General features: G+C 38.4%; 1 protein-coding gene and 1 long non-coding RNA gene across 19 annotated transcripts in view; one reads left to right on the forward strand and one right to left on the reverse strand.

The window, feature by feature from the left end:
- LOC134150962 (uncharacterized) overlaps positions 1 to 24268 on the forward strand; it is a 137264-nt gene that overhangs the window by 58856 nt on the left and 54140 nt on the right. The gene's annotated exons all lie outside the window — the stretch shown is intronic.
- Positions 3006 to 24268, reverse strand: part of NGF (nerve growth factor) — a 33765-nt gene continuing 12502 nt past the window's right edge. Inside the window, exons 2-3 of one of the 2 annotated variants that reach the window (XM_062595171.1) lie at positions 7215 to 7357; positions 3006 to 3885 (exon numbers count right to left, since the gene is read on the reverse strand). In XM_062595171.1, coding sequence (XP_062451155.1) covers positions 3154 to 3873 — 720 coding nt within the window. In that variant the 5' untranslated portion in view covers positions 3874 to 3885; positions 7215 to 7357 and the 3' untranslated portion in view covers positions 3006 to 3153. Of the gene's footprint in view, positions 3886 to 4440; positions 4548 to 7214; positions 7358 to 24268 lie in introns of those variants that run through there. The other variant, XM_062595172.1, reaches the window with a different exon arrangement.

The following is a 24268-nucleotide window of genomic DNA, read 5'->3' on the forward strand; positions in this document are numbered from 1 at the left end:
TTACAGAAAATAACACTGCAAGTCATACAATCTCGGATCTTATTCAAGAAATTCAGCTTTAATGTTTCTGATAGATGTTTGTCTTGTCGGCTTTCAGAACTGTCCAGAGAGGATGATTCCTTATACCCGTAGGCCATCAATTGCTATACTTCATTTTGTGCTTCTCAGGATACCCTTATCAAGTAATAGTAACATCTTTAGACTGTATGAAACTCTGCTGTGGCTTGATCAGGAATACTTTCTGTTCCTGGAGGTAATAAGGAAAAGTGTTGCCAGTCACTGCAAGAACAGCTAGAACTGGTCGTGTTTTAAATCCTGTTCTGTAAATGTGACATTGTAAACATCTGGAAATGTTGCTGAGGGGAATTTCAGAGTTTGAGTGTTGCCAGGGCCAGACGTAAAGCCTTCTCTTGCCATCTAAGCAAAGTGGTTAAAGTAAACATTTAAATATGACAAAATTTCTCTAAGAGTGTACATTTGCAGGGTTTTTTTGTACCTAATAATATATCAAAACACCCACGTTTTTATTATACTAACTTTTTAAGATGAATTATTAACACTACCTCTCAGTAGACCATTGATCATGCCACCTTGTTGCACAGCCATTGCAATAACATGCATAGATAAGAATCACATGCATCTTTAGAATTTGTATGCTACAGGCTCAGATTTGTAGCTTTAAGTTTGTAATTCTGGATTTCGCAATTAATAGCAGGGTCAAGATCCAAGTGCTAAACGCACGAAACTTCTGTCTTCACTCCCTCTTGGGACCTTTTTCATCAACAAGCAAGAAGTGTCAGTGATACTGTAGGTCACTGTTGTGAAGGATGAACCAATAGTCTAGTTTCAGCCTTCAGAGCACAAGATAAAAATCAGCTGAGTGAATAGAGGTGGGATAGAACACATCCGTATCTGTAAGAATAAATACCCCTCCCCCCCAATTAATAGCTTAATATTTATTAATATAAATTTTAATCAAGGACAAGATTTATTACAGCAATTCATAGCAATCCATAATGTGGCCACTCCAACTGGATGTTATAGGTATCTGGTACTTGGCAAGAGTAAGCTTTAAAGTGTAGTAAGAACAACTCTTAAGTGGGCTGGATGCGAAAGGAATGCCAGCTCCCAAGTTTGCTTTTGCTGTAAGAAGAAAGCAATGTCAGAGCTTCAATGTTCTTTGAAGAAATGCCAGGTTTGCAGATGTTTTGAATTACCGAATGCAATCTTGAGACACTGTTTCATTTGCAGTTTTGTTTTGTCAATGGTAAAATAATGGCAGTCTCCATAAATCTCCAAATGCAGATATGCAGCATTCATTTTTTGTAGTCACATAGTGTCATGTATGGTAAAGAGAATTTCTAAAGCAGATTTGTTACGGATTTCCATTGCTTTATGGCCTCCTGCTAGAAGTTTAAACCAAAAAGCATAGGCATAAGCTCCAATTCTGATTTTCCCTTTGCTTCAGAATAGTGTATTACTTTTCACTGTTCTTCCTTGATCTCTCCTGTGCTGACTGGCCAGTGGCTACCACCACTGTTTTGTTCTACTGCATCAGAGCATCTAAAGCCTACATGATTGTACTCTAAATATTCCTTAGTCTTCATTCCTGCCCTGCCTCAACCTAGATAAAGAAGTCATTATTTGGAGAACATAGGACACAGTCAAATATGCATGATTGTCTTCTCCTTGACCTTCTGGATAATTGACTATTCATGTGTATGTTGCAAATATGTTGTTCTGGAGAGGGCAAAACTTTATTCTTACTGGAACATCACTGTCCAATACCATAACCACCTACTAGAGAAGCCTGGAGAGTGGCATACTGGTGATCATCAGGGATGATCTTTAAACTAGTGACTTTCACTTCACATCATAAACTGGCACTATCTTACCAGAAAGCATTTCTTAACTAGGTTTGGTTAATTCCACTGACACTATTTTATTATGACATATACCTTGTCTAGAGATGTACTGCTTGTCTGCCTTTGCTGTTTATGTGGGGCATGTGTGTGCCAGGTGTGGGAGGGAAGTTATTTTTTATTAAAATCATATCAGTGCATGAGTGGTGGTGAAAGTGTACCCTCTAAAGATTTGGAAGAAACTAAGCTAAAAGTCTTTAATATTGTTTGTATTGAAACAGTTTCTGCAGTAGATAGCAACTGCTTTTCCAATGGAAACAGTAAGAGAAATTACAGATTTGTTCAGTGTGCACAGGTTTCAGGCTGCACCACACATTTCTAGAGACTGGTGTTCTCCAAAGCATAAATATTATGAGGAAAACATTATTTTGGGGCTCCTTAATAAAGCACAGCCACAATGGTCTCTTTCATCATGCATGAAAAGATTCACTCCTATGTCAAGGCCTCATTTCCAAATTCTGCCTCAAGTTGATTTTTACGGTCTAATGATAAACTCCTTAAAATGAAGATTTCTGATTCACATATATATGTTTACACTTACAACCCCAACATTCTAGTAGAGCTCATAAATAATATCAAATGTAAAATATCATCTTAATACAAAAATCTGCATATTTGGTTTCCACTGCTGTGCAAACAGCTGTTGCAAAGTAATTCAGGATTATTTTTCAGTGAAAGTAATTTGGCAATTTTTTTCAATTTTTTAAAGTGCACTAATTTTTACTTAAAAAATATTCAGCAGTGTGAAGAACTAAAGGAATTAACTGAGATGATTAATGACATAGGATTAATATCTTCATGGGTGATTAGTAAAACTAGAAGCAAGTCTTGGAAAGTCTTTTTCAGTTTCTTGGGAATTGGACAAAACATTTCAATTTAAAACACACCCAGAAGATTTTCACAGTAAATTGGGAGGTTTTGTGGAAGAATACATATGAAAACTGTAAAATGTTTCCTTTTCATAGGGTACTGAACAAAAATTGGTCTCTGACCATGCAAATATTTTTGGAGTTTTAAAGCTGAATGAGACTAAGGTGAATATCTTCCAAAGAGTTCTACCAGTAATAAATTGCAGAACAAACAAAAGATTTCCAAAAGAGTTTAATAAATAATGAGGTTCTTTCTGTACTGTATAAACTATAAATACATCATGCAGTCCTTTATAACTTAAAATAATTTACAGGCTGAGGTAGGGGGATAGGAGGATGTTGTCATGGGATTTAGTTCCGCCTCAGGGTCTCCCTGACTTCCTGCTGAGCACACACACGCAGGCTGTATCAATTCGGATAAAGCGCCAAGCTGCTTGCTTGCCATCCATTGTCAGTGCTTTGACAAAGGTGTGTGTTGTGGTGCAGTAGGAGTTCCAGTGCTTAGCATCGATCCCTCGGCACCCGCTGGAAACTGGCTTAGGATCCCTGCACTTGGTCTCAAAAAAGTACTGCTTAAATACATTGTTGTTAATGTTGACCTCTCCCAACACCGTCACCTCTTTGCCTTTGATGTCAGTGGCAGTGGTTTTGTCCCCAACCCACATGCTGACACTGTCACATACTGAGAACTCTCCCCGGTGCAGGACAGGATGTGTAGTCCTCTTGGTCCGGACAGTCCTGTTGAGAGAGTCTGCATGGTCAAGATATCCCATATGCTGTCCTTGCTTTGACACTGGAGGAGGCTGTGTGCTGAACAGGACTCGAGGGGATCGGAAGCGCCTCTTCTTGAATAACTTTGGGTCCACAGTGATATTCACAGATTCTCTCCTATCTATCGTCCAAGTAGAGTGGCTGTGGGATGTGTGTGGAGCTGCCTTGGGAACGTGGTGTCCGTTACTCCAGTGGATATTGGACAGGGAGGGTTCTGCAGGATACCCCAGAGGAGCATTGTCCGCTGACTTTGGAGCTGCCTGTGTGCCGATCAAAAAAGCTATGATCAGAATGTAGTACAGCATGGACATTACGCTATGCACCTAGAACAAAAGAAAAACATAGTGTTACTGTAAGCTATGCTGGCACAAGCAGATGTTGCTGACAGTAAATTTGTGAGATACCGGGATCATACAGCTCTAATCAGGTATTCATGTGGGTGCCAGATGTTGTTCTTCCAAAAGAGCTCATTTGAACAGAATAAATGGTCTTAATAAAGTGAGAACATTAGAGAATAATAGCTAGATTATTATTAATTCCTTAGGTATTTGTTATTAGAACACTATTTGTGAAGCACTTGTTTGGTGTTACGAATGTGGAGACCATATGGCAACAGCATGTTCCCAGGAGTAAAATCTCTAGCAATTTCTGCAGCAACCTTTTTGGCCAGGGCTGCTGTGGTTCTGGTCTCTTGGCTGCAAATACTGTGCTGACTATGGAAGGTAGGAGCAACCCCATGGCTAAATTTGCTGCCCGTTCAGTATATTTGCCTTCAGGGGTGTCCTTGGGGCTAAGATGGAGACGACCAAGGTCGTACTTTTGGAAGGGGGGAACCCCGGTGAATCCTGTCATTATCACACAATCACAGCCACACTTACCTGCCGTGTGGACAGGCCCCAGCACTCTGGCTGGCCCAGGAGCCTCCAGCAGCCTCCATCTATCCTATCTGCCCTTTCAGGAAGCACCACATGGCTGATTTGGGGCAGATAAGAAAGTCCAGGCTCCTTCCCAGAAGAGCTCTGGCATCACATGTCACAAGGGCAGATGGGATTTGTCCATGTTCAGGCTGCCTATTAGGACAAATATGGATATTACGTAGGAACACCATGGGTGACAGGCTACTTCTGTATTGGCTTCTTTGGCAGAGCACAGGTAAAACCATTGTGGCCATAGTACGGGGAGTTATATGTAGGGAGAAATCCTTTTTTTCAGAGTGCCATGAGCAAAAGGTTCCACAAGTGTCACTATATAGCAGATCCAAGGCCAGTGCTAGTCTTCCTTTGGTCTGGAGAATATGCACATTTGCTTCGGTGTGGAAAAATGTAAGATGAATTTCTAAAACATCTCTGAACAATATTATGCCAGAAGTCCAGCAGCAGGAATACCGCATTAGGTAACCAATATATATTGGCTAATTCAGCCACATGTTAGGTAACAAATCAGCAGCAGGCATCCTGGGACATTTGAAAAATGATCTGAAATTGTAGTTAAGGGCAGACATTGTATTTCTTCTGTGGAGAATTAATAAGCAGAGACAGGGCATAAACAGAACAAAAACTATCAAGCCAGGCTCCTCCCTGTCTTGGTCTCTTGTTTTGCCTGACATGTCTCAGCTGGCCCTGAATTTCGCTGTGTCCGGCCAGCAGGCAGACAGCCGCACATAGACTGGACAAACAGCATTTTATAAAAGAAGAACTGGGCTCTGCAGTTCCACTGTGATTTCCCAGGATGTCTTAAAATTGTTTTCAGGGTGAGGGTCAGTTATTGTATAAGGCTCCGCCTTTCTGTTCAGCTTTCTCAAACTAGAATCCAAAGCAGCACTAAAGCACTCAAGCACTCACCAGAGCTTTAGCTTTTCTAGAACATAGCCTCATGTAAAGTGCAGAACCCTAAGCTGTCCCATAGGATCTTGTGCAGACAGGCTTATCTCAAGAGCTGAAATGAAATAAACAGCTGTGTTTTTGCAGGGCTGGGTGAGCATTTAAGAAATTAGCAGATGATGCCAAATAGAGGGAGTGACTGAAGAGGATAAAGATGCTACAGTCCCAGGAGCAATGGGAGAGAAAGGCCAAAAGACACGTTAGCAGTTCTCTGTGCGAGTTGGGCTGGAAGAATTGGGGACAAATGATAATGAAGAGAGTCATCTCTCTCTCGTAGAGAAAACTCTTGCTGTCCCGAAGATACATTTATATTTACTCTTGCTGTCGCAAAGATATGTTTACTTAAATAATGGCTGAGAGTTGCTGCTTTCTCACATGCTGCTTTTGCTTGAGCAGCCGTCATCATCTGTATAAGGAAGCAGAGCTGAGTGTAGCTCAATGGCTTGGCTATGCACAATTCAACGAGTAACCTATTCTTTTACAACAAAATTAAAATCAGATGGCTCATTACATCTCTTAAAGAGTTAGCTTTTTCCAACAGAAATGTTAGTGGAAAAAGTTTGCAGAACAGAATCCAGGCACAATGCTCATAGCAGCCTCAACATAATTTACACATAAACTCTTCATTTATATTTCCTTCTATAGGAAAGAAACATACAGATGCCAGTAAAGGGCTGTTTTCTGGTTTTGTTCTATGCAAATTTCACTGCTCTAAAATGCAGCTGCCTTTATCTTTCTTCTCTGAGCTTCTTATGTTGCATATCCTAGGACTATTGCTTTAAAGCTATTAACACAAAATAGGTTCTCATCTACTATTTTGAGTACTTTTTTTTTTTTAACTTCGTATTTCATCTCCTTGTGGTAAAGCATTCTGCATACAGTGTGGCTCAAACACAGGAAAAAATGTATTTGTGATAGCTGGTAGTTTTCCTGAAGTTAAATATCTTCAAAATTGATTTTTTTTCATCAGTTACTAAATTAGTGGAAAATAGAAATCAACAGATTTAAAGTGCATTAGTCTTGATGACAGCACAAGCGAAAAAAAAATTTTTTAAATAGGTAGGCCTTTGGGTACTGTGAACTATCTGCTGGCACACACAAATATTTCACAGGCTGTTTTGGGAAGTGATTTCTAAACTTTGTCGCATTCTTATTTATTAAACTCTTTGGTGGTGCTTTCTGAAAGTGCACATAGGGTGTGCCAAGTGCAGTCACCCGAGCTTCCAGGGAGATGCACAACTTTGTGCTGGTAGTACAAGGACATCTGTTTGTAAAGTTGGTAACAAACCACTAGCATTTCAATGCCAAAAATAGTAGTACTGTACTAAAACATAGGATATGTTAATGAGAACTGTGGCACCTAAGTGGACCATCTCTCATTATAAGTAAACATTTCCCCCAAAATTAAGATGTCTGGAAGCCGAGTAAGAGAAGGCAGAGGAAGGGGAGACTCCCATTTTAGCCATACAATAATAGCTAGTGCAGACTGTTGAAGCAACTTGTTTAATACATTAAATAAATAAGTATTTGCAAAAATAAATGTTAACTGCAAACTGCCCTAACTTTCATTCTTCAGAAGACAGATAATTACTTTTTAAGTTCAAGGAGACAACTCTCCTTCCTGCTTGTATGTTGGTCAAATGTCTTATTACTTTATTTAAAGTATTTTAAATATTTAAAACTTCCTCTGGTGTAGTCGTTCAGTCTGCTGTGTGATAATAATATTACAGGATTTCAGTCTGCTCTGAGAAGAGTGTTTCTGTTGTGCTTACCTCTGAGTATTTTGCACAAAAATCTGCTCCCCCAGCAAGGTCTTTACTTCGTCCAGATGCTGAGCTGTGGTTGGCAGCAGCATGCCATTGGGACAGTTTGGTTGCGTTGCTGAGAATCTGGGAGTTGCTTACTCTGTGTCCCACTAGAAGTAGAAGTTTTTATTTCAGTAATTAGCCAGCAAATAAAGTGTTTTCAGTACCTTTCCCCATTTGATGGCAGGAGTACAGGGACAAACCCATTTACCTAGCTTTCTGAGCTGTACCTTTTTCACTGTTGTTGAATAATCGTTGACTAAATTGCAGTTCTCATTGCCTTTCACAGGCAGCATCTTTCTAAGCCAGAGAGCTGCCTTATTTAGCACCTTTTTCGGACCTCAGTTAACAGTCCTCAGGCATCTTTCAGGCTGCCGAAAGCAGAAGCATTGTACCACAGTGAAGCAATACCACCTTCTGTCACTATCTGAGGTCATTTTGTACATCTGAGACAAGCAAATGAGGGGTTCAGACCCCTCATCTTCTTTGTCAGGGGAGCAAGTCTTACAAGTTAAGACACTACAATTTGTGCCAGAAAATGCAGTTGTTGTAAAACTGAGCCTCTCTTACTTGATTGTCCAGATTAGTCTGAACAGCACTATTGACAGCCCCATGTCCTTTTTCTGTCACAGTTCCTCAGACCGTGCACTCTCATTGTCAACACTCAAACCCAAACACTCAAAACCAGATACTGCTGCACTACCCACAGGACATGAACCTGTGCCCTAGCCATTGTAGTGCTACGCACACATGAATGCCCCATGCCTTCTGTTCTGTTGAAGCTCCAAAGCCTAGAAGTCCTTAGGGACCCTGAAGGAGGATTACCAATGTGTGTAACACTGTATGCATTCTGAACAGTGGAAAGTAACATTGAAGTAGTGGAAAGTAACTTTGGCTGCTTCTTTGAGTTTTTGCCTATGTATACAGTAACACTGTGAATGATTGTAATAGTCCATATACAACACCAGCTAGTTGCAGAATAGTCCCTGAAAGACACTGGTTCAGCTAAGTATGAAGAAATGCTGTACCAAAAAGTTGGCTGGGTTGCTCTGTAGTAGGTAGCATCATGTTTAATGAAAGTGTGTGTGTGTGGAAGAAATCAGTTGGCAGCTTTGCAGACCAGAGGCATGAAACATCTCACAGGAAATCTAATGATGGTGACTGGGCTCTGCTGATTTTGTGGAACATTAGTTCCACTCAGGCAATTTCATAAGAGATTACTGAGGGAGTATTTCACTGAAAAGATAATGCCTGAGATCTTTCATTCACACATGCAAAAATAAAAGAAACTTGAAGGCATTTATTCTGTCAGAGCAGAAGGACACTGTGTGCTAAGAGTTAGCAAATTGATCAGCCTCAGACCTGGGTGCCTGCAGTTTTAGGAATAAAAACAGAAAGTCAATATCCTGCCCAAAATGAAACTCAGAGACAAGCTTGGGATGATATTTTAAGGGGTGAACTAAATGTGTCTTTACCTGACGGAATCACTTAATCAGGACCTTTGGCAAACTGACAGTGATGAGGTGAAAAGACAGTAAAAATATTCCTTTCTGGCTGTCAGACAGTGAGTCATAGCCTTTCTGTTCAAAGCAGGCTTCCTTTTTCCACTAGTATTCAAGCAGGAATCTGGTGAGAGGCAGACACATAACTGAGACCCTCTGGTTTAGAAGAGAACTTAAGACAGAAAGAATATTTTAATCTTTGAGGTTTAAGGTATGTGATTTAAAGTGGGTCCAAAGCAGTCATTTGCTTGGGATACTTTTTTTCATTGAGGCAAATAATCTGCTCCCAGATTTAGGAAAAATTGGCACAAAGATAAGGATGACTGCTGAAGCCTGATGAAGAGGAGGAAAGCAATGAGCCTAAAAGCAACAGCTGCATCAACAAGAAAACTTCTTGGGCAATCCCGTGATAACCAGGAGAAGCACAGGTTACTGTATGTTGGCAGAGAATTATCTGATCTGAGCTGTTATTTGAGAAGAACTGAAGCTATGAGATTTGCATCCATATGAAGGCACATCTGGTTGTGCTCTGAGTACTGTCAAGACAATAGTAACTCTGCTCTTAATTGCTACACTGTAAATGATCACATAGACACCAAATCAAAGGAGAACAATAATTTTCTTCATCTATTAAATCTAGTGTACTGGCACCTTCTCAGCAAAGTACATGAATTCATGAAAGTGATGGAAATAGTATTTCATTTATCTTAAATATTTAGGTAATTGATCTCTCCCCTTTAATAAGGGAATAACGGTTGTATAAGGTACTCCTGTACTGCAAAGGGTGCTGCTGGATTCAATATGGAAGTTCAAGTGCTATTGCTAAGAATCACAGAATAGTTGGGGTGAAGGGACCTCTGGAGATCATCTGATCTAACCTTTCTGCTCAAGCATGGTCAGCTAGAGCAGGTTGCCTAGGACCATATCTGGTTGGGTTTTTTAATATCTCCAAGGATGGAGATTCCACAACTTTTCTGGGCAACTAGAAGAAAACACTGTTTACAACAAAAGCATGAGGAATGTTCAATTATTTTTAAACCAGATTCAGTTTACACATGTACCATTTCTGTCCACGGGAGAGCTGTCTGCCGGTAAGTGCAGCTACTGTTTTTGGCTCTGTTACTAAGATCTAAATACAAAGCTACCTAACTTTAAAAAATCTGACTGAAATTTTCCAAGACCTTTTTCAGGCAGTGTGGAACACACAAGTATATCTCTTACATGGTCATTATATGGCTTTGTGCACCACTTCTATGATGATTTGCTGCTGTCTGTAGATCATGTCTCATGTTCTACTGTGCCTACATGTTTGAAGTATTTCTGAGATCAGCTAATCACAGTGGTATGAATGTGTCAGAAGGGTCAAAGAAAATTCTAAAAACAAAAGCTTCATGCTATCAGACTGCGTACACTGTATTTTTGCAAGAATGTGCTAGTAAAATAATAACCCTTTCAATGTACTTGTCAGTTTAGTAACAGTAATGATAGAGCTGTAATGTGCAGACCACGGCCAAAAAAATCCAACAACTTTTCCAACTGTTCTGCCACCCTAAGAAAACAGTGCCTCAATTCCAACTGGCTGGTTATTTAACCACAAAAAAGTTTATTTTCAGCAGGGTTTTTTTGTAATGTTCCTTTGCTCTCTTCTTCCCGGATTCCCAATTGTGGCAAAATCCAGTAAATGATGCAGTGCTATTCAAATGATGCTGAAGACAGTATCTATACACTATTCTTCTGTACCTACCATTCCCAGAGATTAATATTGTATCCTACAGAAGTAAGTCTTTCTTCACAATTTACATTCATTCAAAATTACAGGCTTGGAAAATAAAAACATATATTTTTATTTATAACTCTCTGCATATATAGTAGAAGTGGTACATCATAAATATATAAAATACTATTTGCACATGAATGTTTCATAGTGATTTACAGTAAAACAAATACAACATTTACCAGCCTGTCTAAGGGTTGTCTGAAAAAGATAGTCATTGAAATATAAATAATCTCTCTCTCCTTCTCTTTGCCTATCTGGTCATCACACAATAAAGAAGCCACTAGTAAAAGTGGAACAGTCTAAAAGTAACATAACATGGGACTTACTGTAATGGTTATGAAAAAAAAAAAAGGATCATGTTGAAAAGAAAGTGATGTCGTGTCTTGAAAGACTTTGCTTATTGCCACCTGTAAGCAAAAGTGCCAAATACAGGTAGGGAATTCCCTCTCTCATTTTTTTTTGAACAGTTATCTCATAGAATCTGATTATGAGAGTGCAGAAAAGAATGTATTACCTGGAAGAGTTATTTAATATTTTAAATTTAGTTATTTACTAAATTAATTGTTTCCAGTAAGAATATTAGTGCCTAAGATTATTGCCAAGTCTCTGTATAGAGCTCTGTTCCAAGTAACTCCCCTCCTACCTCTCATCCCCTGTGTAACTCTTGATTCCAGTGAAGATCAATTTAAATTCATACTGCAGAACTTGGACAATTAGCAACTGGATTATAAAACATGTAAGCATACACATAGGAGTTTTGTAATTCCCAGATTTGACACCTCTCTATGAAAACTTCTATTCAATGTTGGCAGGTCTGTTTTTGTATGAAATACAGACATATATCTCTTTTAAATTTGCAAACACTGATAAAGCATCATTACAATGGGGAGAAAACATGCTGTACTATGTTGAAGCAGTTCCATTTCATGACTATCACTTGTCTAGCAAGAAGTATGGCATGGAAGATTGGCCTCCAGGACATCACACACTTTTTCTCTCCAGGACACTGGACAATGCTTCAACAATGTTAATGTTTTATTTTAAACTTTCTATAGGAGAAAAAATTGAAGCTTGATTTATCACAACTCTAGCCCACCCCACCAGTGGTGATGTTTCACCAGCATAAACTTCTTCAGGTATCCAGCTCTGTCAAAACAAATCAGAAATACTTCTTTTGTATATTTGTCAAAATGCTAATGTTTTTAATAGATTTTTGCAATGTAATTTTAACAGAAGTGACTGAAATTGACAACCCCAGAGATTCCTTCCAGTTGTGTTCTTCTAAGATCAGCTGTTATTATCACAGAATAGTATTATATACGTTTGATGGTAACTGGCAAAATAGCAGTGTGTTTGGCTGCATTTCAAGGGTATTTTTGCATTTATCTTTAAAATGGATTAATTTTGCTCTTTCATTACCTCAGCAGCAAAGGAGAAGGGGAGAAGGATGAAAACCTGCTACCTTAAGTTTGCTGACCAAAGATATAATTTCATTTCAGAAAATTTTCAGTCTTCTGATGTTTCTTATTTCTGGTTCCATTTGACCATGATATTATGAAGAACAAGAACAGCTTTCTCTTAGGGAGATTTGCTCTGGGGCTAACAAGAGCTCCATAGTATTGATCAGTCCCAGGGGATTTGGATCATTCTGAGAAAGAGAATCATTGAGATTAAGAGCAGTTTTCTTTTTTGCTTATACATACAGAATGAGAAAAGACAGCTGCTTCCTTCTTTGCTACCAACTTAGTGCAGTTAAGATATATATATATGTTTTAAAGGAATGTGAATTCCAATAATTCAATTTCCAGCAGAAATTACTCGTAGGCTGTGCTGTTTCAATTAAAAGCAGTGCTCAGAAAACAGTCAACCAAATTTTTGCAATATCAACAATAAGGCTGTTCTTTTATACAGCATGGTACCTTTAGAACAATCATTGCGAGGAAAAGTGAAATGTTTTTGTCATGACCAAGATTATTAGAAGTTTTAGCCACTAGTGCATGCAGTTCGTTCCTGCTGGGCCAGCTGACAGTCAGCCAGCACTTAAATGATGCTTGTCTCTAAGCTTTAGTTTACAAATATTGCACTAATACAAAGAACTGCTATCAAATCACAGTGTTTTAAGGTAAATCCCTATCTTGGTGTCTCTTATAGTTCTACGAAGATAATTTATCTCTTCCCTACTCTCGATATACTGGCTGAATCACGTACTAGGTACTTCCCAAATACTGTAATTTAATAAACAGGTTCTGTCATTAGTAATCACAAATTGCACTATGGCAGAATCTAATACATGTTTTATTGAGAGAAATTGGAGTGGCAATTTTCAATCACATTTCACTTAAACAGATAATTTTCACTTAAACAGATCCAGCCACCAAACTTCTCAGATTAAAAAGAAGTGCTTTTTAATCAGTGATGACTCTTATTTTCCACTCAGAAACACAGAAAGGATTTCTACAGTGAACTCTAAAGGCCAAGGATGTGCATTCAGCTCAGAGAACACGTAGGTCTAGTCATTATCCAATTAGCTTTTGCAAACTGTTTATGCAATCTCAGTGTTTATTGCCATGCACTTTTGCTAAAATGTGAGTGAGGATAGGTGGGAGGGAAGAAGGAAAAGAGAAGGGAAAACTCCCCCTCTACCTCATTACTAATTTGTTAGAGATCAATATACACTTTGTATATTAAAAATGTGTAATTCCCATCAGATCAAGTTGGAATGTATTCTTGCTGCATGGGCTTTCCTTGAAGAGTGCCATATTCCATTTTTCCTATGAGGTTTTTTATCCCTAATGTTATACAGTTCTGAAAAGAAGGTGATTTTATTGCTTTGTCAAAGCTTGTAACAAGGGACTTGAAAGACCAGGAAACTATGAAAATCTGGTTGAGCAATCAGTAATTAAGGCCATACTCTGGCGTTACAGTTCTACCAGCATAAAGTGAAAATCCAGACCAGGACACCTCCAACACCTCACACAATTAGTGGCATAGTACTAAATAGGTGGGAGCATCCTCAGAGTGAATACCGTGCGCTGGTGCTTAAACTGAAGGAACAAAATTCTCCAAAATGCTTTGGCAAGCTTCTGTCTTGCTGTCCATAACGCACCAGTAAAGTTCTAATTATGTCTTGGCTTTTATCCTAGACACTTACTACTTGAAGCATACATTTTTGATCACAGGCACATAAGAAATACATGTTTCTAAGCTGCAAGTGATCCATTTTCTATCTTTCTCCAATTACAGAGAAACTAATCTAATCACTTGTTTCTTCTTTCACGTGCAGTTCACACCTATAGAGACAGAATCAGTGTAAAGATATCAGAGTTCAGAGATGGCAGTCCCCCCCTACCCATTCGTTCTCTGAAGACTTCTGTCATATGCAGTGGCAACACACTTATGCTTTCTATTAATTTGCTTTGCTTGTGTGTGCTTTGTCTTATATTCAAAAAACCTTCTGCTGTTGTAGCCAGCCTAGAGCTGTGTACCTATAGAGATATAATAGACTAAGGGAATTAAGGGGTATATTTAAAGCAGAATGAAGTTAGGTAAAAAAGGGCAAAGGCTCCATTTCCAGGAACGTTTAATGTCATTTACCATATTTATTCAAGCCTTCTTAAGAAATGGTCCATTACTGTTGGAAGTTCCCTTTAATACTAAGATGTTTTTATCCCATTGAATACAAGCTTTTTTACATGATCTTCTTACACATGTTGGAGTCCCCTGGATACAAGTAAAGCATGGCTAGGAGGAAAAAACACAACTCCAGATTGAATATCATCAGCCTGTGCTGCAGTATTCTTAAGTGAGAAGTTCAAGTCCTACAGTGATTTCCAGTCCATGTCATTTCAGTGCAAAGGACTTGCAGAACATCATTACTAGCATTAGTATTCCCTGCAGACCTCTGGCAGCAGGGAATACTAAATGGGCTGTCAGATCACAAGAATCAATGAGAATGTATACTTGTGTGTCTTGTAGTTCTTCTGGTCCTCGGTACCCTGCTTCTTCAAAAAATACTTGACTTTAGAGAAGCATTGGAGTTGAATTGGGCTATCTGTAGATTTTAGTAGGAATGAAGAATGTTTGTCTGTAATACAGAATATTTTTGGTGCCTTATGTTAGTAGTGGAAATAGTGCTGCTTTCTAAATACACATTCACCATATTCTACTAAAGTAGCCCCTGCACTTGCAAGAGAGAAGAAATTGCTATTCACTTTGACTCAATCAAATATAGCAGTGTAAAATTCCTTTCTTAAAAATATACAAAAGGAGAATGTTGTAGTTCAAAACATGATACAATTTGGAATGTTGTTTTCTGCCTTTCTTAAAGTTCTTGGCAGATTTTGGGGATGTGCAAAAATAAACCTAAAGCATATTTGAATTCTTTTTTCTTCATGATTACGGAAATGCTGATATATCTTGAATTTATGAAATGAAGAGTATTTCAGAAGTGAGATCCCTACTGCAGATAACCTAGTTACCCTTAAATCTCATGTCATTCCTGCAGAAGGTGTGAAAGAACAAATGAGAAGCTGAGAAGACAGAGCCTATTGTTACTACTATTACAAAATGGTTCCATATTTTGTAATTCCAATGACAGGTAATAGAAAAAAAACAACATAATGATAGCAGAGAATTATAGTTTTCAGAGTATTGAGCAAGTCGGTGTATTCCCCAAAGCATTGATTAGCATCTATCAATGCTTTGAGGAATATACTATCTATCAATGCTTCTCTCTGCTGAGAGAAGTGTGTGCTTTCTTCAGAACTGACAAGAAGTTGTTCATTCTGCATAGGGCTTGAACCAGCAGTGAAGTTTGTGCAGTCCTCTCCAGTCACACAATATGGAGCATGTGTATTGCCCTAGGGCTACTGGGAACAGATGGTCTGTAGTCAGTAAATTGCCACTTGCTTTCTGATATTATTTGCAGTGATGAATGATGTGCTGTCTATGACCTATAGAGGTCAGCAAAATAAATGGCTAATTAACGTACGATTAGGAGGGAATAAAAGCTTTTCTTCAAACGAGTGAGTTAAACGCTGACATAAAAACTGAATCAAGTGATGTATTAGTTTTATTTCACTGCTTCTGGCAGTAAGAGAGAAATGAGGGTGGCACTTGGTGCTCAAGTTGCTCATAAAGAGAAGGTGGCTACTGGCACATCTACCTCACTAAAACATTTGAACAGGTATATGAATGAAAATTGAGCAATAGCAATTCAGACAGAAGCTTTCTGAGTCCTGAGAGGCCTTGAAGGGACTCCTTAACCTAATGTGACTAAGAGCAGTGTCAGAGGCACTGCATTCCAAGTTTCTGTTGATCTTGATGAGTAAGAAAACAAGAATTTCTGATGGACTCATGATTTCATTCCTCTGTTACATCTACAGTGACTCATCCTGAAAATAAGAGCTTCATGTATGCTGCAGAGCCAATTGTAAGCTACCTGTCTCATACACTTCCCTTAGTTCCAAATGCCTCCAGTACTGAAGTACTGCTTTGAATATTTCTCAGGAGAGCCATGGACTGAGAAAAATGCTGACCTGCAGCAACGACCATGGATCATATCACCATGCTGATCATCATCACAGGAAGTGCAACAAACACTGATCTGCGTGCTTCTGGATTTCTGATTCAAGTTTAGTCTAGGCAGTGATAACGAGAATGCTTAATAGCACATGATGCCTCTGTCCATTTCAGATAGTTAAAGGAAAATTGTGTTACGAATCTGGACTTGCAAGGTAGAGATTCACCAAAGTACAAGCTGGTAAGGGTTTGTTTTGGAAAACAGTTGTTCTTAGGGTTTATTTTATACTTACTGGGAGTCTAAGTAATAGGAATGGCTTAGTTGCAGTAGCCTAGTTTTATCATTCCCGACCTCCTGAACCAGTGCATAAATACTTCCATTGCTAGTACCTCTGCAAAGAGGCAGCCTTCGGATGACACCATTGCTGTGCCAGTCTGCCCAGGGCCCACCATTCTTTTGAGGATGCGTTCCCAGCAACACTGAGTTCTCTTAAAACCTCAGCTCTATTAGTGCTAAAACCTCAGCCATCATTTCTGCACATGCTTTGACTCAAAAAGGAAAACAAGACTACTGCCCATCACCTACACTAGCTTCATTGGCACAACATTTTCTCACAGTGTTAGGGGCCAAGTGAAGCTAGCTGGTGGAAGAGATCCAGCCTGTGGGAATGGGTGGTGGATTTTTGCACTAGATCGTGGAAACTTTTGTAGAGGAGCACAACAGTGAGAAGATCCTTGCACAAGACAGAGCTCAACTTTAAAAGGCTCACTTAGTGAATTGTAAAACACAGTGGAGACAGACTTATATTTCTGACAATATAATCTTTAGAATCATGGTACTCTAATATGCAGAATATGCTCATGGGAATTTAAAATCATTGATAGTCATCAAAAATGTGGTTTTGTTTGGAGAACTACATGACTTTCAAGAAGCTATACCATAAAAATTTGCAATGAGATGCAGCTTACATTGTGACAGACTGGTTGTTCTTACAGTGACCTACATACACAGAGCAGCCCTGACAGAAGAGAAAATTTTACCATATTTAAGATAACAAAGACAAACTGACTTTAACCAAATAAATGATACTGAAATTTTCTCTGTCAGGCTGAACGTGTCTTTGAAATATAGTGAAGGAAAAATGCATTAATGGTCATTTGTCAGACTAGTGAGACATCTCTCTGAAAATAAATGACAGAAAACAATGCTGAAAGGATCATATGAATCTGATTCTCCTGAAATCAATGGATTCAATGGCACAGAACTGGTAAAACTAAGAGATGTAGAAGTAAAAATGCTGGCTAGAAAAAAGTTATCTGAGCATACAGTTGTATAAAGCTGGATGGTCATATTAGCATCCATAAATCAAATTCTAAAATTAATGACTGACAGGTGATGATTAATTTGGAACTTGATATGGACTTCAAACTGTATATACATTTTACAGGGCTCCAGAGGTTCATAAATCCTAGTTCATTGGCACAAAGCAGTGACAGATGATCTCAGGCACTCACTGACAGGAAAGCTACTGCAGCATAAATGGGATAAATCCATCCACGCCACATAAAGTCAAATGCATTTCAGATCTCTGGAGATGGATGCCTGCATCCCACCCAAGTCCAAGTCAACATGCAAGGTTGCTACATGCTCCTTTCCAAGCACAGGAAGAGCAGTCATCCTGTATGCTGCATAAAGCAACAAGGTCAAATGAATGGCTTGGGTGCATTCTCCTCTACACCTTCCCCAAATGGTTGTTGAGCTGGTTTTGTGACAAAAAGTGTCATTAACAGGTATGTAAATGACACATAGCCAGATGCCTAACTTGCTATGTTTGGTCCTGAGGTCTCCAATAAGAAATGAGCAGAACTGGAGAGGAAGCCCAGGGAACTAAAATGATGTTTTACACCACATGAAAGAACAGGAATTTCAGACTCACTGTTACAAAACTACCAAAATGGAATTTGTCTGGGGAGAGAATGTATGGGGGTAATCAGTGACAATGTTACTATTCCCCCTTAGAGCCAAAAGCACTTAAGGCAGAAAAATACAATAGCTTTAAGAGCCAGTAAACTTGTCCAGCTAGTGATCTTATTCCAGCTGTTCAGAAGGGAATACAAATCCTGATTCTTAGCCAAACCTTGATTAATAAGAACCAGCTGAATCCTAACAGTGATACTAGCATTTTATCTTTATTCAAGCTCATAATTTTCTTTTTTAAATTTTTTTCTTTTTTACCACTCTGCAATGAAATTTAAAGCAAACATTTTTTTAGAGATCAGACACGTCTTGTAGTGTAATGCATAAAATGTGGTAATTCAAGAAATAATGGAGAAAACAAAAATAAGTTAATGTGTCATGATTACATTCCCAAAGAGAGATTCCGTCATCTGTAATGTTTCTCTAAATCTCAAATCAGGAAAGTAACATTCTTTAAGTACAAGCAACATCTAGAAATTATGGCCATGATCTTCATGACTTCTAATAATTAGTGCCCGTGTGTTTCAGTCTTTCACATTCCTTTCATTTTTTTTGCATGAAAAAGGAATTTAAAATTCTAAAAATCTTCTAATGCTTTTATATTGAATAAAAGCCACAAAGACATTTTAGTGGGATAGGAATTCTGAAAATACAGAAGGGAAATTGAGATGTTTGGCAAGTCAAAATGTAGGAGAGAGGCAGCAAAAAAGACTAAAGTTGAGAGAACTCTAAAACATATGTTGTACAAAATCTGAGGAGCTGGTTGGACTTCATAAAAATCTAACTGCAGCAGTCACAATGATGGACTGGATTTTTTTGCATTAAGAATAACTTAAAAATAAAGATAAAGAGTTCCAAGATAAAGCTTCCGCCTTACAAATTGGAGATGCTCCTCTGTTCATTCAAAGACTTCTGAAGTATTGAAGAAATGTTGTCCATACAAAAACAGAGTATTGCTTTTCCTGTGTAACATCTATCCAAAGATGTTAAGTCATTTTAAAGGTACTTTGTCAAGTGGGCACAGCCTTATGGTTTATCAGTAGAAAATACTTTTGTAGCAAGTGAAGAATCAAAAGAATAATGTAAGATTCTTGCCGAGCAGTTTCCTTCTCTAACAACTACCTTTGTTCACTTTCTCCCATAGCCTTTTTTCTCTTTTTTTAACTTCCACGTTATTATTACTTATTTCTAAATGAGGTCTTTTACCTTCATGATAACTATAGAGGCTTTTTTCTTTTAGTGAATGAATTCTTGCTCTAATGATTATGTTACAGCTCTGGAAAATTACCTGACAATATGGAGATGGTGACAGGAAAACACAAATGAAGGTCCAGAAGTTGTTTTCTTTATTTTCACTGAGGGTGAAATGAGTAATAACCTCAAACTAGTCACATTCATTGTACCTACCTTATTTTTAACTGCATTTAACTTATTTTGTTAAAAATGAGCATATGCTATAGGAATAATATTTTTAATTAACTTGAAAAGTTAGTATTTTTTCTTTAAAACAACAAGCCCTAAATTCAATTGGATCTATAGTAGCCTAAATGATTGGGATTGACTTTGGTATTTTTTCAAATAACCTGTAAATTTGAGAAGTATATTGATTCTAGATGGCTAGTAGATGTAAGCAATGGAGAGCAGTGAACTGTGTGCTGCTATACATGAGGTGACATGCAGGGATTTGGGCAGACATTTGTGTATCTTTTCATTGCAAAGCCAGAGCTTGTTCTGCAGATTGTAAAAATGTAGGGACACTCAAAAGCACTTCTTCTGCACCCACCTTTCCCATTTAATATAAATGCAGAACAATTCGTCAAAATGCTCTAAGCACTCCAGAGCTTTTCTGTGGCATAGTTGTGCTGATTTGATGTGGTTTGTGTGGCAGTACACACTCTTAGACCAAGAAATATATTCTTACTGGTAAAATTTCATATTCTCTGGAACCAGGCCTTCCTCTGCTCATGCCTATGTCTTGACATACTCTCTTTTTTTTTTTTTTTTTTTGTTTCCTCTCTGACTCCAAGCACTCTCTCTCTCTCTCTCTCCTCCACATGTATTCTGACCATGTCTTTTCCTCTTGCCAGTCTCCCTACCTTCCTTGACACACTGTGACCAGTGACCTCATGGAGAATCCATGCCCTACCTGCTCTTCACCACATTGCTTTTTGGACATCTTGTTATGCCTCTCAGCTTTGGTCTTTTGTAGAAGGTATTTACCCGTTACCATGTTAACCCATTGCACAGGGACATGCATAGTTGCTATGCTAGACAACTGTTGGCAACCACAAAAAGAAGTAGTAACAAAACATGATAGTTTCTTTATGGTAGCAAAAATATATATATATTCAGAAAAATCTATGCAAACTATTTTTCCTTACACAGAATAAGGATAGTGACGTTACTATGTTACTTCATTCCTCTGCTCAAAAGAATTTAAGCTCTGCTTCAGTTGAGGCCCTGACACTGAATCATGGGAGGCCAGCAAAGTACAGCCCAAACTTCTGCACTGCACAACCCTCCAGCACTCTGAGTATGTCAAGCAGCTGCTGCACAAAAAATCCAGCTAATGCTCCCAGAGAGGAAAGATGGTTTGAGTGGTGTCCATATTTTAGCTTCATCTTGTGAGCTCCTGGGCGCAGACCCAGTGAGCAGTGGGTGAGTAGGAGTTTTCTCTCTCCGTATTATGTCAGCATTTGAGGTGAGGCAGCTGCTGTGAATGTTTCAAGACGGGAGGCTTTTCTTCCCTGCCCAGACTTTTAAGGGAGATGTGAAAAGAGGCTTCTCTGGATGTGGATGTGGAACCAGCAGCTTTTTGGGTCCTGAGCTCCTTCTGACCACTTTGCAATATCTCTACTTTGCACAAAGCATGATTAATGATCAATGTAATATGCAGAGCAGGAAATGATGATGTGATGTAGAGTGCAAGATGTCCTCCCTTGTTGGCAGTCTGCTGCTGTCCCTGAAATGCCTGTGATTATGAATTATTTTACTAGTGGTTTGGAGGAGTTTGTCTCTTCAGTTCCCCCATCATTCAGTAATTCTGTACAGGAGGACAGCTAAACCGAAAAGTGTTTACAAAGAAAAGATCTGATTCTTTTTCCTGCAGTTGACACCGTTATATAAGGGAGTCTCTTAAGGAAAGAACAAAGTACAAAGGAGTTTCAGTTTAGAAGAAGTTCAGGCCTCAGCAACCTCTGGTTAAGAACAGGAAACAGGGAGTTGGACTAGCCTATCAGCCTCTGCAATTTTTATAAATCTGTGCTTGGCAACACACTTGTGCTTGGAACATTTCTGGTGTTTTTATGTGTTCATTTTCTGTTTTCTGTCATCATCTGGTTGCTAAATGTGTTTTTGCTGCAATCAAAAAGTATACTGGGGAAGATATCCCTCTTTCCGTTTAATTGCACACTTGTACATTTCAACCACTTCTCCACAGTTATGTTTGGTCTTATTCTAAGTCTGAATAAATGTGAATGTCTAAATTATAAAGCAGTGCTAATCACTGATCTTGTTGCAGAGCTTTACACTGTTTACACTTCAACTGTCATGTAGTTCCTTGACTTTCCTGCTAGGCAGAGACTGAAATGCAGTAATCCTAATAAAAATAGGCCAAGATTAGAAGATTGCTGTTACTGTGATTCCCAATGTATTATTTTCCTCAAAGTCTTTTATTGTATTAGGTATGAAACTCTTTACAGTTCCATAGTGAGTATAATCAATAAATTGACTGTGAGAACTCAAGGAACTGGGAAGAGCAAACTGCTGCAATAAATTTTCTCATCTTACATTCATCAAAACGATCTTGCAATAGCTGATTAAACAAATATTTCATCTAGCCTTGTATTACCTACCTTAATAGAAGGTATGGAGGAAAGAGCCATAGAGCGAAGAGGCACTTTTGGAATATTAATTTGATATAAGAATGAGAAGCAACAGAAGTAATAACTTGGAAATAATATTTGAAGGCTATAGTTGGTAAATGCAGCAAAGCTTGAAGTTCAGCTCATGCTCTTTCTAGCTTAACATGAGAAAAATGCTGTGGAGAAATGCACATAGTCTCCAGGCAGGGTGAGATGTGAGGAAGCTTTAGTTGCTTAAACTACTGAGAAAAATAGCAATTCCAAAACCTGTGAGCTCATCAGCTTGAGGCAGCATTGCAGCTAGCTGCAGTATGCAAATGCTGTTGATATCACTACTGCAAAATGGAGCCTGTCACTCTAACTGGTATGGGTAATGAGTTATCCTCAGAGATAACATAGTGCTTTGTAAAAAGTACATTCTGTAGCCTGCATGGAAGACTGCTATCTTTGTGCAAACATTGACATTAAAAAATGGTAACTTGAATGCACAAATGTGATGATAATACCTGATTACTGTGCTAAAAGGAGACCTGGAATCTCTTCCCAGAATGACTGCATTTTAATCAGAATGTGAGCAAAGTCTTAATCTTATTAATAGGGATAGGCAGGGATAAGCCAGAAACAAAATCCACAGCAACATAGCTTAAACATAAAACAACAGCTTGGAGGTTAGTAATAGCAATGCTAGTTTACAGCAGCAAAAGAGCTCCATATCCTTCCTTTTCATACAAGACTAAGTTTGATAGTGAACAGGTTGGAAGAACTGCCTCTTCTTCTGATTTGTAACACTGAGTTAAATCACACCAGGTTTTATGGAAATACACAGTTGAAATGTAGGAAAAGGTTATTACTTTTCATCCAGAATTTTAAATTGAAGAACCAAATCCACAAATCTGTTTTTTTTCCATTTCCTTTTAACACTTCTAAATTCCTATGACATTCAAGGATCAGTAAGAATCTCATCCGTAGCTGATTCCCACAGATGTTAATCTATCCCTTGGCTTTGCAGTCTGCTTGAAACAGTACTTGTTTCTTCATGTCAGGCCTCTGGCAATGCTTAGTAGAGTTAAGATTACTGTTTCCAGTGAATCCTATTTTTTACTATCATTAACTTTCTAAACTGTTACGCACAGTTGCCAACCTTCCTGTGCTTTGACACTTAGTGAGTGGGAAGCCGGGGCTGTTTATCATTAAATCCATTTATGTCATAGGCATTTCATGACAATGATCACATACTTAGTCAATACATAGGTGCATATTTGCTGTGATTTACCTATTAATGAAAGAAAAAAAATGCTATGTTTACTTAAGAATAGAGTTCTACAACTAGACTTTTTGTTGTTCATTTATATTGATTTATAAATTCAGCAAATTTTTGGATTGAAAATTAGAGATATGGTTCACCTGCATCTTCTGTGCTATATTCTAGCTGAAGTGGCTAGATTTATTTAGCAAAATACAAGTGCTCTTGAAAGCAGTTGATACACTTATTTATTATTTACTAAGAATTAAGCATGGATTTACAGTTGATTCCAAACTAGGGACAAAGCTTGATCAGAAAGCAACAGGAAAGGAGGCATTTCACCCACAAATGACAGCAGCTGTTGCCAACAGAAGACAGAGAGTACAGTATTGTATCCATCAGTCTTGTAGCTGTGAAAGAGACCATAGGTTATAGTTGGCTTTCCTTCTTTCAGAAGGTGAGTCGGGGTGACTAAAATTGTGTGAGTTATAATATGAGAATCACATAGCAGTTGGGGAAGCCAAATATTTTCTTCTTATGAGAAAAAGGAAAGCTGATTAATCAGCTGAGTCATCCTGCTCTGCTTTGGTTGGTATGAACGGCATTCCCTACAGATCAGTCTTCACAGAAGGAAATGCTGTGCTGTAATCAAGACTGAGTGACTGAGTTAAGTCATGTTTCAAAATCTCACCCATGAGTTTTAGATAAAGTCATAACTAGAGATTGTCTCAGTCATATGGTTAAATGCTTCCAGAAAACTCATATTGCTGTTTACAATAACTTGAAGATTTTCACTGTGGCTTGTCAAAGGAGAAGAACTTTATTCTGATTTTGCAGGTTTACACTCGAATGTACAGATGAATAGCACCTGCCCTTTCATTCTCCATTCTGGACAGTGCTGCCTTGTTTCTGGGACAGCAATAATTTGCAGAGCCTCTAGGAAACAGACTGTCAAAAAGCAGCAGGTTTTTACAAGCTTTTAGAAGTGGACTAACACCAGCCTACCCAGCCTCCTGCAGATACTACTATCAGCAGCAGAAGTCCCACCTGAAAGGGATATTTTGGAAGTCAGTAGCTCTTTCAGTTGTTATTTTGCAAAGGAATTAATCCCAAAAGGATATTCCAAAGAGGATTCAAA

The sequence above is a fragment of the Rhea pennata genome, chromosome 25 (genome assembly GCF_028389875.1).
Source record: "Rhea pennata isolate bPtePen1 chromosome 25, bPtePen1.pri, whole genome shotgun sequence".
In the NCBI taxonomy this organism is placed as follows: domain Eukaryota; kingdom Metazoa; phylum Chordata; class Aves; order Rheiformes; family Rheidae; genus Rhea; species Rhea pennata.